This window comes from Parasteatoda tepidariorum, chromosome 9 (genome assembly GCF_982258835.1).
Source record: "Parasteatoda tepidariorum strain Cologne lab strain chromosome 9, Ptep-v5.0, whole genome shotgun sequence".
In the NCBI taxonomy this organism is placed as follows: Eukaryota; Metazoa; Arthropoda; class Arachnida; order Araneae; family Theridiidae; genus Parasteatoda; species Parasteatoda tepidariorum.
The window spans coordinates 80,441,841-80,461,308 of NC_141763.1; the positions used below are offsets into that span (position 1 = coordinate 80,441,841).

The window sequence follows — 19,468 nt, forward strand, 5'->3', positions numbered from 1 at the left end:
GCAACTTTTAATGAGTCCAGATAATGCAGCGTTGTAGTGCCTTCAGAAAAAAAGCCCTAAACCCGACGTTAGTTCGATTCCTCAAAACATGATGTTACACACGTAAAGGTGCCTGAATTTTGCAGCTGAACTTTTTGTAAAACGATTCTCTAGAAGATAATTATCGTTAAAGTTATGGTTGCCCATTTGTGTTTATTGATACAGAAAGGTATCAAATTTCACATTCGAATATAGAATGGTCTCATTTCAGTGATTTTTAGATACATTGAGCGAGAAAAGCAATAGCAGATTGTAATAAAGTAGATGATCTATAAAAGAGAGCAGGTTCTTTTATGGCTTGAACGTGACCAAGTCATTGAGAAGTTCTTTTTTTTAAAATAAAGAGCGGATGATAGTGGATTTTTAAGAACGAAAAATTATGTAAAATAATTATTTTTTTAATTCGGCATCATATAAGTAAGTTTCTAATGTAAGCGGTATCTGCATTATTGTGAAATTTGTATCTTCTCCATTTTTGTTATTTTGCTGGAAAATTTTATGCGCTTAAGACTCTTATTTTGTTTATTCTATAATACTTCAATTTAAGATTTCAAAAATAATTCGGAATCTCAAGCTGACCTAGTGGTCCTAGCCTCAAATGTAGCTTATAGTACCCTTTTATAAGCGTACATGGAGCTTTTAATATATAATATACATTTGGCGCCGTATAACCGACTCTGTGCCATTGCACTTCTATTTCACTTCCAATCCCGAGATACCCTAGTATTCATCCTTTTCTCTCTTTGTTTATATGTATTTTCTCTTCTTTTAATGTACATACACTCACGGCTCTTGGCCATTAAATTTCATTTTCAACCCAATATGTCTTTAAATTTCACACCAGGTATAATTTCTAGCACCGTTTAGTTTTACCCTGAGTTTTGAATAACTCGACGTTTTTATATGCGGCGTTTCTTTTTCATTCAGTTTTATGCCTTTAAGCTGTACATCTAATTCCAACAAATGCATCATAATTTTTATAAGTGTTTCATAGATGTCTGATAATTAATATTTTCAGGAGTAGGCACTGGCTTACGACTAGGTAACAAAAAAAAAAAAAAAACATAAGGGAGTTTTTGCATGGTGTATAAGTTTCCCGTAACTCAAACGCTGTTTAAAATTTACAGCCCATACCAGAAAATTTCCCAGAAAATCGCAGAACCGTTAAAAAATAGAGAATGAAGGTAATGTAACGGTGAATGTAAGACAAGCGTTGTAAAAAATCTTTCTATTAACTAGGGCACGGAATTATATCGCCCGACGTGGCCGAGACGTATAAAAATTGCAATCGGGTATGTATTTTCCAACCCTTATATGCCCGATCGGGCATTTATATAAAACAATCATTATTCAAACCGTAAAATACTAGTTAAACTCTATTGGTGATATCGAACTGCGCCAATGGTTTTCTGAAACCTATTCAATTGCGCTTTTTAACAACTTATCCGCCCTTGAGAAGGATTGGCGAATTTTGTTGTAGATTGTCAAGATGACATAAAGAACGAATACTCGAAATTAAAGGGAAAAAAAAGAAGAAAATCAATTGTTTCATCAGACCAAAACATTATTAAATTTAACTATACAAATGAGAGTTTATGAAACAAAGTTCGTATCTTTTTTTTATTCCCTTTGTCATTACATTGTTTTACACGTTGAAGAGCATGCAATTGCCGATAGTATTTAAATTTAATAATATTTCTTTTTGTTAATGATAATGCTCTGCATTTATTCTAATCAATTCTTATTCGTGCTTTATACTTCTTTGTTAATGCTTCTTAATACCTCCGTATTAATAATATTTAATATTTTTGATTTATTTTAAAAATAAAAGTATTCATTTAGATATAGTGTAGTGAATTTAAGTTTTTTTTCCGAAGGATTAATAATAGGTATAGTCATCTATTTTAATTAATATGCAATAAAAAAGTAATCAAAAATCGAGCATGAAAAATTTCCATTTGAGTAAGTATGCTATAACAGATGCTCTTATTTTTTACCGTAAAATCCCTTTTTATCAAAACATGCAATGGAACATAAAGTCGGTTATACCGTAATTTTTTATAGTAATAATTATCGTAAAATCTCTGAATCATTCAAATTAAATAACTATTACTGAAAAATTACGGTACAATATTTTACGGTAAATATGAATTTACAGTAGAATCGATTTTACGGCAGATGTACCGGCACTATATTACGGTAATTCTATCTGAAATTTTTTAAAACTGTAATTTTGTAGATTAACGTGCTCGGCAGGGTGTGTAAAAATGTTGAGATTTTGAGAGTCTGGATATAAACGTGGCAACCCAATTTATTTATATTATAAAAAAAATAGAAACTTAAAACTGTAAGTGTATTTTCTTTATTATGTTCAAAATAATCTCATGATGTTGCACATTTTGTGCAACATTTGATAATAGTAATCATTTTTCAATTATTAACCGATAAGCAATTTATTTATTTAGTTCTTAAAAAGTTATATTTACTTTTACAATAAATTTTACTCAAAACTATGTTAAGTTAACATATGCAATTAAAATACAAATAAGAAAATGACTACTTAAAATTCTAAAGTATTATTAGTTTTTCCCGCTTAATATTCTCTTAGGCGAAAAATATCGAAAAAGTTAAGTTAAAGTTCTAAAAATTAAATAAAAATAATTTTAAGTTTGTTTATGAACTTGCAACTATACCTGAAAAAAAGAAGCTTAATATGTTTAGATTTTTTTCCATCAGAATGAGACTCTAAATTTGGGGAATCAACTCTGTATTAATACAGTAAAAAATTTATCAATTTTTAATTGAATAATTTTCAATTTTAAAGTAACAATATGTTTAAAGAAATAAAAGGGGGTTGGTGAGCGAAGCGGCCAGTGGGCGGAGCCCCCTAGAAGATACAAAAAAAGTATGAAACGCATGACCATCTGCGAAATGAAAAAGGAAATAATTATTAAAAAATACTTACTTATTACATATTTCCTAAGTCCATTTTTGGTATACATCCTACGATAACACCTGTCCAAACTATCATAGCAACAATTTATCCATTTTTCAAACTTTTTATGCAAAAAAAAGGCAACAAATAGAGCAAGAAGCAGAACTTTTAGAAAACAACTAGTCTCGCCGGCAACCAAAGCACCAATTGTTAGATGGTTTCTAAGAGCTGCCCGGAATAGCTCACGTGACAGCTCCGGCGCGACCGGAAGGAAGTAAGTTTACCCGGAACGCTCAAAACTCTCTTTAGAACGTCAAGCGTAGAAAACGCTTGAAAAAGGATTGAATAGAACGAAATCCCTGGACATTTTGCATTGTCGAGTTGAGAATTAATAAAAGGCTGCCGAAGAATTTCCTTGTCGTTCTGCAAACGATTTAAAATATTTATCTTTTTTCATTTCTCTATCTTAAGCAAAATTTTCGTTTGCTCTTTTTCAGATCGAATAAAATATTTCTTTCATTTTTATCCCCTAGTATTTTTACGATTTTTTTATTCCTTTAAAGTTTAATTATTGTGTGTAACGTAAGATCCAAGTATTATACTAGCAAGTTGGAAAAACGTTTTGGATTTTGTAGAATTTAGTAATTGTAGTACAAAAGAAATTCAGGTTTCTTTTAATAATTTTACTTGAAGACTCCGATTCCCGTTATTCTCCGATTTCCTGCTCCAATTCCCAGGAACGCTTCTCATTCATCATTGTTTTTCGTCTTTTTCTTTAAGTTGCTATTCTCAAAAAAAGAAAAAAAAGAAAAGAAAAAAGAATCAGCTTTTTAATAAAATATTCATTATAATTTTATGTACGCATAGTCTGTTAAGTATAATGAAATGATTAAAACTTAAAATTTGAACAAAAAAATCGACCTATACTTAAAGAATAAATTAGTCTTAGGACAATAGAATATGTGACGCAATAAGTAGAAATAAAAGAATTGTTTCGTAATAAGTAGAAAAGAAAGAATTGCCTTATTTGAATCAAACCAATTCTAATAAGAAACGACTTTTCATCTCTCTTAAACTCTCAAATTAATTATTTTATATTTTGAAAAATTTCAATATTAGATGTTGAATGTTAAGCTGTTGAAATTTCAATATAAATGTTGATGTAAAGATGGTACCTTTTTACCCACATCACATGTTGACTATGGAAAATTTCATGAGAACCGATTTTTTTATTGAGTTGCTAATCGATATTTAGGAATATTTTTAATTGAATTTATTTATTAAACTGTAATCTTTGGATCTTACTTACGAAATTCTGATATTTAAGATATTAAATGTTTTAAACTTTAATGAAGCTACTAAAGTAGCTTTGAAAAAGGTGCAAAAAACACGTAAAATTTAAAATTTGGTAAGTTCCATAAAAATCATTTTAATAAATTTATTGAAACAGAAAAAATATGTCACTATAACTAGTAATTTGAAATTTAGATCCTGATAAGCCAACATGAGAGAAGTTCCCGATACTAGGACATAATTATGATTTTTATTATATATATATATATATATATATATATATATATATATATATATATATATATATATATATATATATATATATATATATATATATATATATATATATATATATATATATATATATATATATATATATATATATATATATATATATAACACTGTACGGTTACGCCACCTTTCAAAATACGACTCTTAAATCCTAAACAGTAAAATAATAATAATACCGTCATGTGGGGCTACTTTGTGCAGTGATAGGAATTCAGTTTAATAATCATGTTTTTAGTAAAATATTGAAATAAAATTGTTAAAAATGTTGATTGTTGACATTTTTAATAACAAAAACATCAAGATATGTAAAGATATTAGTTTGAAAATAATTTTTAGCGTTAAAAAACCATTTTTTATAAAGAATTTATAAAGAATTATTTTTATAAAGAATTATAAAGAATTATAAAGAATTTTATAAAGAATTTCAAATATTTTGAATGTTTATTTCAAAATATTTGAGTTTAAACAAACGGAAAGCATATAAATTTTTGAACATTGAAATAGATGAAATTTCAAAAATAATAATTATTACACATTCATTAACATTTATAATATTGATAAATTTGAACATAACATGCTTGAATGAACATGACAGAATTTGCTTTTCAGTTTCTTTCAAAATCACCTGATGTCCTATAAAATATATTTTTATGTGTTAAATCGTTTGATTAATTCATTGAAAAATCTTTGTAGAAGAAAAATAATAGTTTACCAGCACGTTTCACGCTTTTCTTGTGAATTTTATTAGAGGTAGTATTTCTGTGGATTTTGTACTTCCGAGAAGCTTCTGCAATCGACATATCACCAGCAACTGCTTGACATTCAAACATTTGCTATTTTAGACTCATCATCGCAATCGGTAGACCACCTACTTATTTCACCCTGGACTGTTTCACCATATCATTTTTATTCTCTATTTGATGTATCTAAAAAATCACTTGTATCACCAACCATATTTCAACAACTTTTCCTTTCTCATCGTCATCAGTTTTCTCATTATGTTCCGATCTATACTGATGGCTCAAAATCGCCTGAATATGTTGGCTGTGGTATCATCATTGCTGACGTCACGTACAGCTACCAAATCCCTGAAATTTGCTCCGTTTTTACTGCTGAAGCTGTTGCTATTTTATTAGCATTACGACTAATTTCTACTCGCTCTACTCGGAAATATTTTATATACTCCGATAGTATGAGCGTTTTGAGCCAATTAGAAAAGTTTCACTGTGACACTCATCCAATTTTATGCTTCATTATTCATTTGTTAACCACGCTTCAGAAGAATGGCTTTGAGATTTTATTTTGCTGGGTACCGAGTCATGTTGGTATTCCAGGGAATGACCTAGCCGACTCAGCTGCACGGTCTGCCACATCTACTTTACCATTGTCCATACCTTTCTCTGATGTAAAACTGCATATACGGAAATTTGTGACATCATTGTGGCAACAACAGTGGGATCTCAAAGTTTTTAATAAATTGCATAGCATTAAAACCGATTTGGGCCATTTGCCAGTACTGCCCTTGCGTAGTGCTGATGTAAAGCTTACACGTCTTCGAACTGGTCATACCCGGTTAACACACCTCCACTTACTGTTTGGAGAGCCTCCTCCTCTATGCAATACCTGTAACGTTCCTCTCTCGATTCATCACATTTTAATAACATATCCATGTTTTAACCAACTTCGTTTAACGTTTTTTGGGAGTTCCATTTTATGTATGCAGGATTTGCTGGATGATATTCATCATCCTAACATTTTTGCATATTTACGTGCTGTTGGTATTTTTAACTGTATATAAATGTTTTAATACATTTGCAATTTTATTCACTTTCGCAAACACTTTACTTACTTCATGTATTTTATATCGTATTCACACCTTTTATCTGATTTTATTCATGCCTTTTATCCGATTTTATTCATGCCTTTTACCTGATTCTATTTACAAACTTATACCATTTTATCAGTTATAATTGTACGACAAATAAAGGCATGTACTTTGCTTTTTTAACTGTTTTACCGTACTGTATGGCGCAGCATGTCCACGTTTGGACTTTGTGCCACTAAACCCTACATTCAATTCAATTCAATTCTGCGATTGATCTCATCACTGCCTACTCAAAAATATTGCATTTATTCAGATAGTTTGAGCGTGTTACGCCAATTGGGACATTTCGAAGAATCGACTCACCCAATTTTAAATTTTATACATCATCTGTTAAATACTTTTCATAAAAATGAGTTTGATATTTTATTTTGTTGGGTCCCAAGTCATGTCGGAATTCCAGACAATGACTTGGCCGATGTTGCAGCACGATCTGCTCTCTATCATCAGTCTCTATGGTTGCAGCAGTGGGACCTCCAAATTAATAATAAATTGCGCGCTATAAAAATTGATTTAGATCCATTGCCTGTGCTATGTAATCGTAGGGCAGACGTCAAACTTACTCGTCTTCGAATTGGCCACACTCGATTGACCCACCTTCACTTGCTGTTTGACTTCACTTGCTTCTCCTCACTGCAATACTTGCAACGTTTTACTCACAATCCATCACATTTTAATTTATTGCCCATGTTTTAACCGTCATCGTTTAACCTTTTTTGGTAGTTCCATTTTAACACTGCAGGATTTGTTAGGTGACTGCCATCATCCTAACATTTTTGCGTTTCTACGCGCAATTGGTCTCTTATACTGTATATAACTGTTTTTATCCTATTTACAATTTTATGTGATTTCATTCAGCTTTGAATGCAACTGTTTTATGATACTTAACTACATTTAAATTTTATCTCGTTTTACTCACTCCTGAATGCGTTGGTTTCGTTGTATTCAGTTTTACAAATTCCGTGTGATTTTGATGGGAAAAACTTGTAGTATATATCTACCTAGGATTTTATTTTAAAACCGTTTGTTTGGCGCAGCATGTCCTTCTGTGGACTTTGTGCCATTAAACCCAACATTCAATTCAATTCAATTCCAGCAACTGCTTGCAAACATTGTTGCAGCTTTTCTAAAGTGTAATCACGGTAGTTTCTCGTTCCAAGTATTTTTTTTATAACGTCTGACCATTTTTCTGTCGAAAAAAAAAAAACGAATGAAACTCTACACAAAGTAGCCCCACAGTGCATTTTTTTTTCATTTTCCGTTTATTTGTTATTAATTTTCAAAATTTTTTAACGCTAGCATGATATAATTGTTTATTAATATATAAATAAAAAATTTTGCACTTACGACAATTGTTTGATCAACGTCTTTGCATTTCACAGCTAAAGTTTCCAGGCATACTTTTCGACGTCAGACGTTCTCGGAAAGTTGTTGACATTGGATAAACAAAACACACTCTGAGATTGTTTTAAAATTCGAAATTTTTTTTGTAGTAATAGAGGAGACTTCTATCTTCAAATTCCACAAATTTTTAACTTGAAAAAAACATAATACTGAATAGCTGCACTTGAAAAGTGTCAAATTCGAATTTGCACAAAGTAGCCCCACATGACGGTATTAAACTAATAATGATAACAATAAAATAACCGTAAATTTATGATTGAAAGAGAGCCACAATGGCTCAGTGGTTAAAGCTCTGGGCTGTCATTGTGAAGAGCTGGGGTTCGATCCTCAGTGGCGGCTAGAAGCCCACCCAGCTTTAGATCGATGGGTGCCAGCTTGTCTTTGAAGTAAACGAGGCACTGTGGCCACATTGCGACAAACATGTCGTAGGTCACGAAATTATGGAGTTTTATCCTCCATGACCCCCTTGGCCCACAACGGGCTGTTGCGGAAATGCTCTGCTTTTTGATTGACACCGCTGTCCCTAATTTACTTTGATATTTTTTAAATAGGAATATTTTATAATTAATACTCATGTGTATAGAGATTCCGATAGATTTTTATCTTAATTTAAAATAAAGATAGATATAAAAAATTGTTAAGGTTGCGATGTTACAACTCTTATACCGATTTATATTTTTGAGGAAAATCCGCACTCAGTTTCATTCCTGCATGAATATTATTTTCAGCTCTATGTATGGCAATACATTAAGTTTGATCATTAAGGCTTTTTATTATATTAAAAAAATTCATTGCAGTTTCTATTTACTCATCAACAGAATCGACAAACAGAAAATTTTATTTGACTTGGGAAGTTGTTTACCCTACTGTATCTCAAATGATCTTAAAAGTAAAACATGTAATGTATACACCATTATATTAAATTTAAAATGTAAATATTTTATGCATTTTCAAGAAGTCTCCATTCACATGCAATTTGCTTTAACAATGTTTTAAAGTTGTTTTGACAAGCACTCTATTCCAAAACCATTTCGTTCCTGTGCAAATATATTTTCATACACAATTCTTCGACAAAAAGTTTGCCTTTTTTTTTCCTTAAAATTAATACTTTTATTTGAAAATAAAGTATTTGTTATGGGAAATCCATATGCAAATGGAAAGAATCCAATACTTTATGAAACATTATTTTTATGCTTTTATTTTGAAAATTCGCTTATTTTTGAAAATTCATTCACCTTATTGAAAACTACAGAGTTATTACCGAATGAGTTTTTATTCATATACTAGTGCATTTTTTTTAATATTAAAAATAGTAAAGTTATAATTTTCTTGCATATAACCATGTTATTTTCGTATGATTCAACTAACTCGATTTTAAGTATTTAAATGATTTATTTTGTACTAAACTTCTGTTAAACCTATTGGATTTTCATAGGTTTTTAAATCTAAGAAAAAAACAAACAAATAATTGTGTGACTTGAAAATTAATAATATTTTTGCTTCTTTTGCCGTACTTCTTTTTACTGTCATGATGGAAGGTCATTTTAAAGATTTTTGCAAGTGTTTTTTTTTTTTAATTCACCATTTATAATTTGTTTTACGTTGCAGTGAAAGCAATTTGTTGTTTTTGTAGGCCATTTCGACATACGGGGTGCGATTGTTCTTGTTTTCCAGTGGCGCCATCTATGGCTAAGAATTCGGCTTCTACCATATCTATATGCCACACCCATACGTTATAGGGCAGACTCATTCATACACCCATTCATTCATCCACAGATCGAATTTTCACCTGAACCAGATAACGATCAATCCCCAATCCACTACGTCCAATTCGTCGTCACTTTGTATTTTTAAAACATATCCCAATAACAGGCCTTAATATTAACCTATAATATTGTAATTGGACCAGGTATTATATTCACATAGAATAGTGTACCCTACCGAAGGAATTTATTATAGGTCCCATTGGGGGTACACAATGTGGACCTTCAGTTTACTATGTATGTATAACTAAAATAGTGTTCTTAGAAGTTTTATTTTGAGGAAATTCCTCTTCAAAAATGCTTTCAAGAGGTATAATTTGTCATAGGAACATGGAGAATTTTGACAGATTTAACGTGCCCTAGTCACCATTTACTACACGAAGAGTCTTCGTTCGGTTGGATTCGAACTCCCGTTCTCACGGACCTAAGTGTAGAACCCTACCAACTTGCTATCCTGGCTATTATTTTTATTTGAATGTATATATGCTCAATTTGATATCACCAGACCAGTTCTCGGCAAAATACTTTTTGGATTAAACATATGTATCGAAAATAATCTACTAATTGCATGTAAATACTCTTCTGATTTGAATTTCTTACAAAAGCCTTCTATGTTTACATGTCCTGTTAATCATTTATCAAGTTTTCGCGCAACTTTATGATCCTCATTTAATGCATATGCGTATTACTGCAGTACGCTAATTTTGTTCTATAGTAATAAACATAAATGGTAAACACAATAATGGTAAATACTAAATACACATGTAAATATAAATAATTAGCGCTAGTTTTGACTTTTTCTCTATCGTGATTAATCTGATAATGAGCTACAGGCACTTTTTTGTAATTCGTTTGCCTTTCTCGCACATTTGCCCGTAACAGTACAGCATCCATTTTATTGATTCTGAAGTTTTCGTAAACAGATAACACTAACAACACATAGTTTTGGTAAACAACGGACAGTTTTCGTAAACAGTATACACTAACAACATAACAACACATAAACCATTTTCATCGAATGAATCTCATCGAATGGACATCTCATGCCAGTTGCAGAGACCAATTAACCATAAATCAATTCTTGACTTAGTGTTCTTGCTTAAAAATTAAAAGACGTTATTTTTGTAATTTTGATTTTCTTCATTTATCTATTTTACTAGGTGGCACTTTACGACGAAATCTAATTGACCATCTTAAAAACACTTAATACTTCCCAAAAATTTAAACCAGACTTTTAACCATTTGCCAAAAATGTCCCCAAAGACCCAACTAGAATAGCTTTGACATGGGCGCTTGATGGAAAACGGAAAAGGAGCCGGCCGAAACTAACCTACAAACAGAATGAAACAAACATCCTGGGAAGGCCTAGTTGGATGAGTGGAATGCCAGGTATGGAGCGCCAAACTTGTGGCCTCATGCGCCAGCTGGCGTAAAGAGAATTAAGTCAAGTTTATCAAAATGTTTGGCTCAATAAAACTTTTTTAAAACTTTAAACTTATTCTATTATGAGTCTCCTTTAACGTGATAACACTAACTTTTGAACTATTATTCTTGTAATGCATCTGTGTTTTGCAATTAAGTGAATTAGTCCCCAGTTTATTTTGAGTTTAATATTACTTTCTGACGCAATAAATTTTGAATTTTAACATTATTTTTCCTAAGCATAAATGCTTAAACATATTAAGATACACCATAAGAAATTAAACAAAATTTGAATTCTTAAGGAAAATATTTTTCTTAAAAATAAAAAAGCAATAAAATGTACTTTAACATCTGGAAGAAAGCCATAAAGTTTAAAAACGTATAATTTTTTGTACGGGAACGCAATTTTTTCATTATCATTATTTCAATAAAAATATGGCTCTAAAGTTTATTTCTAAGAAAAGAACTAAAAAGTTTAAATGTATACTTTGAAAACTATAAAAAAGAATAGTTCTTGTAGTGCAATTACTCTAATACTTAAAATTTCTAATTCTAATATAATCTTAAATATTTTTCAAAATTCATTTACTAATCCAGCTTTTAAAATAAGCGACGTTTCGTTCAAGATTTATTTCTCACATGCTAATACTACTACATTATTTTTCATGCAATGCAAAAAAAAAATATATATATTCTTCGTCTGAAGATGTGGGAATAATTTGTCTTTGAGAAAACTAAATAAATAAAGAAAGAAAGCAGTAAAAGAAAGTATATCGGATTTACAAAATAGAAAATAATAGTGTCAAATTCTGGATAGAAGTATTTTTTTAAAATAGGTTTTTTGAAAATTTTATTTCATTTATTGCGTTAGCAAATTTAAATTTTAAATATTTTTTTCGGATTCTTTCTGTTGTGAAATATTTTGATTTTGTATGAATATGTCGCACTAAAATATCAAGTGTCTTATTAATTTGAATGAAGTTATTGAAAAAGAAGAGATTCAATAGAATATTTTATTCGCAATGGCAGAGTAATTATAATCTTGTCATAGTAACAGATTTTAATTCGATTTAGCTCTAATTTTAACCTTGCTATCTTGATTTTAAACTAGTTTGAACCTAGTTGATTTGATTTTAATAAAGTTGCTTGAATCTTAATCTAGTTATTTCGCTTTTTACCTGGTTTTAAGACCAGATTTTATTTTTAGGCTTTTTGGTTGTATAGCTAAAACATGGCTCTTGCGTCAAAAATTCATATCAATCAATCAGTTCAAGTCAACCCAGTAAATTCTAGACCAACAAATTTTTATTTCTGAAATAAAAATTTGTAATTTCTGAAATTTCTGATTTAAGTTTTTCAGAATAAAATTAAAGTTTTAGCTTATACGAATTTCTTAAAATTTTTTTAATTAAAATTAATGAATTTTTTTTACGTAAAGTGTCGATGACGAATTTCAGAAATTCCATTATTCGTTTTTTTTATGAACGGAGAAAAAAATTCTGGTAAAATTACCGTCCCGTAATGACATTTCTGGTTCTTCCCCGTTTATATGATAACAGTTTGGCGGAAATTCTATTCTACAAAATTAAAGTTCTGATTACCACGCATTTAATAAAAACTGCATAACAAAAAATTAAATTTAACTGAAAAAATTGTTTTTTTTTTTTTTTTTTTTTTTGCCATGCTCTAAGGTATAATAAAATTACCAAATTTTATCAAATTTTCCAAATTTTATCGCATATTAAAAAACTATTTTTTATTGTTAATTTTACCAAAATAAATAGCAAAGCGCTTCGGTAATAATTACCAGGAATCTGGTGTTCCCATAGAACTAGAAACTCTGTAAATATTACGGTTTTTACCGCACTTTTCCTTCAGTGAAGCACTATTTACTCAACTATTATTGCATATATATTATTTTTTTCCCAATGCCCACCTGTGTTAACATCTGTCAATTCAGGCAAATACAGGGCGATTTTGTTGACCTCTCTTACAGGGGCGCGTAGGTGGGCAAACGTCACTCCCACATTAAAGACAGATAGTACAGAGAAGGAAAGAACATCCATGCCTTGCCCCGGGATTCGAACCCAGAACCTTTCTGATGCAAGGATAGTTCCTTGTCACCTACACAGGCCGGTCGGCTTCTTGCATGCATGCATGCATATATGTATATCAACCCAACCATATACTGTCAATATATTAATAATAATATGAAGATTAATAGAATTTGAGTTTATTTGACCTAAAACACTTTTAAGCGACTTCAATGCCATTTATTAAAGTATCCAACAAAAAAAATGGATGTAGCATAAAAGCGATTAAGAGAAATAATAAATCATCGATTATCGTAGTTAATATAGTATTGGAGTTAATAGCATACACTGAAATGTAACGAAGTTTCATGTTAAGGTACCCATGCGTGCGGAAACTATAGTTGCGTGAGTCGTTGCTAAAGTTAACGATAAAATTATGAATAACCACTTGTCGTTCCAACTGGGAAAACCGATTAATCTTTGTTTGAAAACGAAATCACATTTTATATTATCCCATTTATAGAAGTCGCTGCTGTTGTTAAGATTTATTCAGAAAGTCATGAATTTTAAAAAAAAACAAAACAAAAGAAAGAAAATTTTCAATTTATTGAATTGATTTGCAAAATCTTCTGATCTAGCTGTGAAAAGTATCGGTTCCATTTTCAATCTCTTCAAGTGAAGAAAATATAGAAAATTTGTTTTAATCATCGTTAAGTAACTAAATTTCTAGCTTCTACTATTTAAGTTGAATTTTGAATAATTTTAAACAATATAAAATGATTTTAAACAATATAAAATGATTTTAAACAATATAAAATGATTTTAAACAATATAAAATGATTTTAAAGAATATAAAATGAGTAACTAAACTCTTAACTTATTTTAAGTTGAGTTTTAAACGTGTATAAATCTGAAAATGATCTAATATGAAAAATATCATTATTTTCACAATCTTTTATGGTCAATCTTTTCATACGATGAAAATATAGAAAATTTGCCTTAAACATCGTTAAGTGCTCCTAGTTTCTTCTGTTTAAGTTGAGTTTCGAGTGTATAAAATAAGTAACTTACATCTTAACTTATTTTGAGTTGAGTTTTAACAGTGTATAAAAGTAACTCAACTCCTAATTAACAAAATAACATGCTGCAATATTCGCTCTTTCAAAACTATGAGGTCTTAAATTTTGTAATGTGAATCATTTTGTTTTAGCTGTGCTGCATAATGATTTTTAGTTCCAATATTAACATCTGAAAACATCAGATTGTTTTAAAATATGTATATAAAATGTAATTTTGCAGAATAATCTTGATGAAATAAGACATTTTCCTGGGATGATTCCCTCAAAATATTTATTTTGGAGAAAAATGAATCATTTCAGGAATTTTTTCCCTGAAATATTTTACTTTGATGGAATACGAAATGTCTGTGAAATATAAATAATAATCATGGCACATCAGCTTATTTTAATACACTTGAGAATTGTTTTATTCTTCTCAAAGTTGATTTTCTAATAAATTCATTCTACCCTGCATCATGCATGGAAATGTATTCTATTCTATGCATTGATTCGCATCCTTCTACTACTTACGATTCATCATTTTTCCTTCATCTCAGTTTTCCCTTCGAATTTTTTGTTAGCCACTGTAGGTTTTTTTATTTTTAACCTATTAGTTTTCGTCACTCATTTGCGTGTTAGCCTGACGAGCAATACCGTTTTATGGTCACTCAAATGTAATGTTTTATGGTCATTTAAAAAAAAAATCAACTTTTTGTTATATTTCTATGAAGCAAAAGAAATTTTATTACAAGTATCACTGGAATGTAATATTTTAAACACGTTTTTGGATTAAAAAGCCTGCATATGCCAGACGTAATTTTAGTGACATGATATATTATTTACTTATAATGAATACAAATATACACTGTTAAAAATAACTGTAAATTTCACATGAAAAAAAACAACAAATACTCACGGAAATAAATTATTTAAAAAAATAATTTTTTTTTCATTTTTAAACCGATATCCACGAAATGCAAAAAAGTCCCATTTTTTGCAGACTTTGTCTGTATATGTGACGATTTAAAGCTGTTTAGCTGACAAAATGGTTTTTTACTGTTTTTCCCCCTAATCATAAACATGTTTAAATCGTCAGTTCAAATTCGACTTTTTGCTATTAAGTTTCGTTTACCGTTTGGTAACTTTACCTTTTTTTTAAAATAATTTTACTATTGTTTTCTATATTTGATCTTACTTTTCAACACATATTTTACAGCTTTTTAAAATTGTATAAATTGAACTACGAATCGACTGTAGTTTCAAAATGATACTGAAACGGATTTTTGGTAAGTTATGTTGTCACGCAATAAATGGGTGGGTGACAATGGTTTTTACACTTAAATATGCTTTCATTAAGTCTTTTAAAAAACAGTGCTGATAAAATTGTTTTATATATATATATATATATATATATATGTATATATATATATATATATAATGTATATCTGACTATTTTACATGACATGTTTCGTTCCTCGCATTTTTTTTTTACAATTGAAAGAACTTTTGTAAAATTTCGTTGCAAGAAAGTATTGAAATTTCTGTGGAAAGGAAAAAGCATTTTGACAGGTTTTGAGAACTTTATTTTTTCGCAGTGAGTGTTTTTCTCCCAAAAGAGTCAAACTATATTTTCCATAAAACAATAATCTATAAAAAAGGAAACAAAACAATACTTTAAATCATGAGAAAAAATATACATTTAAAAAATGAAAAACATGCATTTAAAAAATTAAAACATATAATTTTACATGACTTATAATATCCATTCACTTAGAATATCTTACAATATCCTTTGAATAGCATATGAAAATATAATCACGATTTCTTTTTGTATGTTTAAAGCATTTTGAGTTAGTTATTTTCTTTTTTATTCACTGAGGAAAAAGTATGTTCAAAACTACCAAAATATGGTGGAATTTGAAGTATTTCTTGCAGTAATAACAGGAAGCTAAGTAATTTTTACCGAAGCGCTTTGGTTATGATTATGGTAAAATTGGCAATAAAATATCGCTTTATAATATGTGATAAAATTTTGTAATATTATCATGATGTCCTAAAGCTTGGTTTAAAAACCATTTATTCGGTTAAACTTACTTTTAAGTTTTGTATTTTTTAATAAATATATGGTAATTAGAACTATAATTTTGAAAACCGGAATTTTCGGGCAACCGTTACCATATAATTGAGAAAAATGACTAAAAATGGCTTAAATACCGTATATTATGACTAAAATTATGATTTTGGCCAAATTTGACTGACCAAAATTATAATTTTTCGCCAAAATGTCGTTACCGTACAGTACGAAAATTTTTTTCCATGATATTTTTCTCTGTGTACATCCATGATATTTACCCTAATCTTGAACCATATTATTGGGTATCTTGAACCCTAATATAATAGAAATTTTCTATAAGCTTAAATAGTGAACCATATTGAATCGTATAATCAAGTTCAAGGATTTAAATTACTTACTTTGCACTATATTAAAGTTGCATCAAATTTGAATGATACTGTGGTTCAATTCTGTCCTAAATTTCCAGCAGTGTAGCATGTTTAATGTAAAATAGCGTTTTATAATTTAAGGTTTCTTTGTTTTTTTTTAACCATTGAAAAATTGTTGTTGTTTGTGTACTTTCTCGTCCGATCAAAATTCGGCTGTACTCGTTGCAAAGCTAACCTCTCAGCATTACTGTAATTTATTGCAGCAGAAAATTATCGTTTGCATATTTTTAATCGTTTGCATATTTATTTAATTTTTTAAGCATAATTATAATTTAGCCTTATATCTATTATCATATCGTTTGCATCATGTTAATCTTTTATAGAATTCTAGTTTAGAATTGATTAGCTCAGTTTTTGCTTTTGTTCTACTGCTCACAAGATAAACTTCTGTTCATTTTCTATCTCTTACAAGGCGAGCTTCTTTTTAGAAACATAATAAAAAGTTCTTGTATGCATTAGATATCTATTAATTGTTTATTTAAAGCATCTAAGATATAAGATTTAACTAACTTAACTTTTAACATACACTAGTTCTATGACAGACTGTTTACATCATTTTCTAGTGGTTTTGCAAATTACGCCTTTCATCGCTAAATTTGGCGACTTTTTAAAATTAAAAATGGTATTTAATTAAAATATACTTAACTAGAACAAAACATTTTATTAAATAATTGTCAAATATAAATCAATATCCACTACTTATAATTATTACGATTCATTAGAAACTGCTCTATATTATAATCACTGTCCATAGCATATCCAATCATTGCAAAAATAATAAAAGTGCGTTAATATGATTTAATAGTCCACAGTACTAAACAAATACTAAAACTGAATTAGAAAAATAATGGCCTTTAAAAAAGTTTCATATCACAAGAATGAAATTTTTTTTTCGAAAAGTATGCTGACAATACTTTAACGCTGCCCTTTCATAAACTCTTTGACGCAGATGGGACACCTGTTTCCCTTTTATGTATTCTTTTGGGACGCTCTAATTACAATCCAAAAAATATTTTGATATTTTTTATTAACAAAAAAAACAAAAAAAAATTATAATTACTGAAAAAGATTTGTTGAGAGGGAGAGTTGAAAACTCTTATATCATCGGGATGATATTTTTACTAGAATATAAAATCTAAAAAAAAAAGTAGTTTGAAAATTCTTTTTCTCATTCATATTAAAAAATTTATAAATAATTGATTTCATCAACAATTCGAAGATGAGCAACTGTTTCTCTTAAATCCAAATGACTGCAAATGTAAGAAAATTTTTGTCGTATAATTAATTATATTATACATTGTTTTATCTAAATAATTATCTAAAATATGATTTCTTGGGGAAATATTCCACCGATATCGCTAAAACTTGGTATTTTACCATGTAAAATTACATACTTTAAAATAATTAAAAAAATTGTATACCTTACAATTCAAAATTTTTCGACTATTATTAAACAAAATAATAAAAAATAATATATATTTACTAAAATGTATTTTATGCATGGAATTAAAATTCAAGTTCTTGATATATAACGAAATACGCAAAAAATAAAATTAACATTAAGGGGTCCAAGCTTTGGATCGCTCTCTTGACCACAAACTATTGAGACCATATTTTCTACCTCCTATATTTTAGAAGTCAGAAACATGAATGCACCGAAAAAAGGGTATGTTTATTCAGAGAAAGTACGTTTTTGTGCCTGATTTCGTAACTTAAAATATCTTCTGTACTAATTAATTAGCATATTTGAAGTCACTCTTATCGAAACATTAAGAATGAGTCCTAGAACGTGAAGATTCCATCATTAAATCAGGTTGGTCCGATTTTTTGCGCACCGCATAAGAAAATTATAATGAAAATCATTGTTTAAATTGTTCTTTCTTTTAATGAACAGAGTAAAAAAATATAGTTTTCTTTTACGTACATCTAGTTTTTTTCGTTGTCACTAATGCTATTTATCTCGCTAAGCAAAACAAGTTTGAAATAAATACAAAGCCTACAAAATAAAATGCAAAAGCTTTAAAAAAAGATGTAATCTCCGTTTATAAAATAGCCTAAAAACAATTAATTCGAAACAGCTTTATTTCTCACTTTAAAAGTTTGAATAATCATTAAAGAAAAAAAGGTTTGTTTTTACCGCCTAATTTAAAAGAACAAGGATCAGATTTAAGAAAACTTATCGGCTACAGAATAAAACTTGGATATTCTAAAAAAAAAATGTCAAGTGATTAATTGAAAGCCTTTAAATCCCTTCTTACTAGCACTTGAAATATCGACGCTTTTATTAGGCACTCTTTAAGTCTTTAGTCACGGCATGAGATTTCCAGTTAAGATGAGAAAATATTGCATTCCTGGTTCTCTTGACATTCTTGGCTGTCATAACGATTATCGATTATAGGATAAAAAAAAATTTATGTTCATCATATGACAATGAAATCGAAATTTTTATTTGAGAAATGATTTTCTGGAGTGCATTAATTTTTGAAGTAATGTCAAATTAATATTCCCCATTGACGGCACTTGAACACGTACGTTAATAAATTTTACCCTTTTGAAATTTTATTTTAAAAAGGATAAAAAATATTTATTAACATTTGAAAGAAAATAGATTCAAATCAGTAATTGACGCTTAAAATTGGATTATTTTTTCGAGGTTAGAGTAGGAAAGATAAAAATCCATAAAATAATTTTAAAAAAAAATTCAAGTTTTTTACAATCAGTAAAAGGAAAGTAAACAACAAGCGAATCATTTTATTTGCATTTGCGATGCTTAATAAAAAAGAAGATTCGTCATATATATGAAAGTTTATAAGACATTGTAATAAAACTTCGAAAAATCTAATGAT

At 29.0% G+C, this 19,468-nt stretch overlaps 1 protein-coding gene across 7 annotated transcripts in view; it reads right to left on the reverse strand.

Annotated features, from left to right (window-relative positions):
• LOC107440500 (uncharacterized) overlaps positions 1–19,468 on the reverse strand; it is a 176,639-nt gene that overhangs the window by 87,855 nt on the left and 69,316 nt on the right. The window contains exon 1 of one of the 7 annotated variants that reach the window (XM_016053442.4): positions 3,005–3,223. The exons of the other annotated variants lie outside the window; for them this stretch is intronic. Coding sequence (XP_015908928.1) covers positions 3,005–3,041 — 37 coding nt within the window. The 5' untranslated portion in view covers positions 3,042–3,223. Of the gene's footprint in view, positions 1–3,004; positions 3,224–19,468 lie in introns of those variants that run through there. 7 annotated transcript variants of the gene reach the window in all.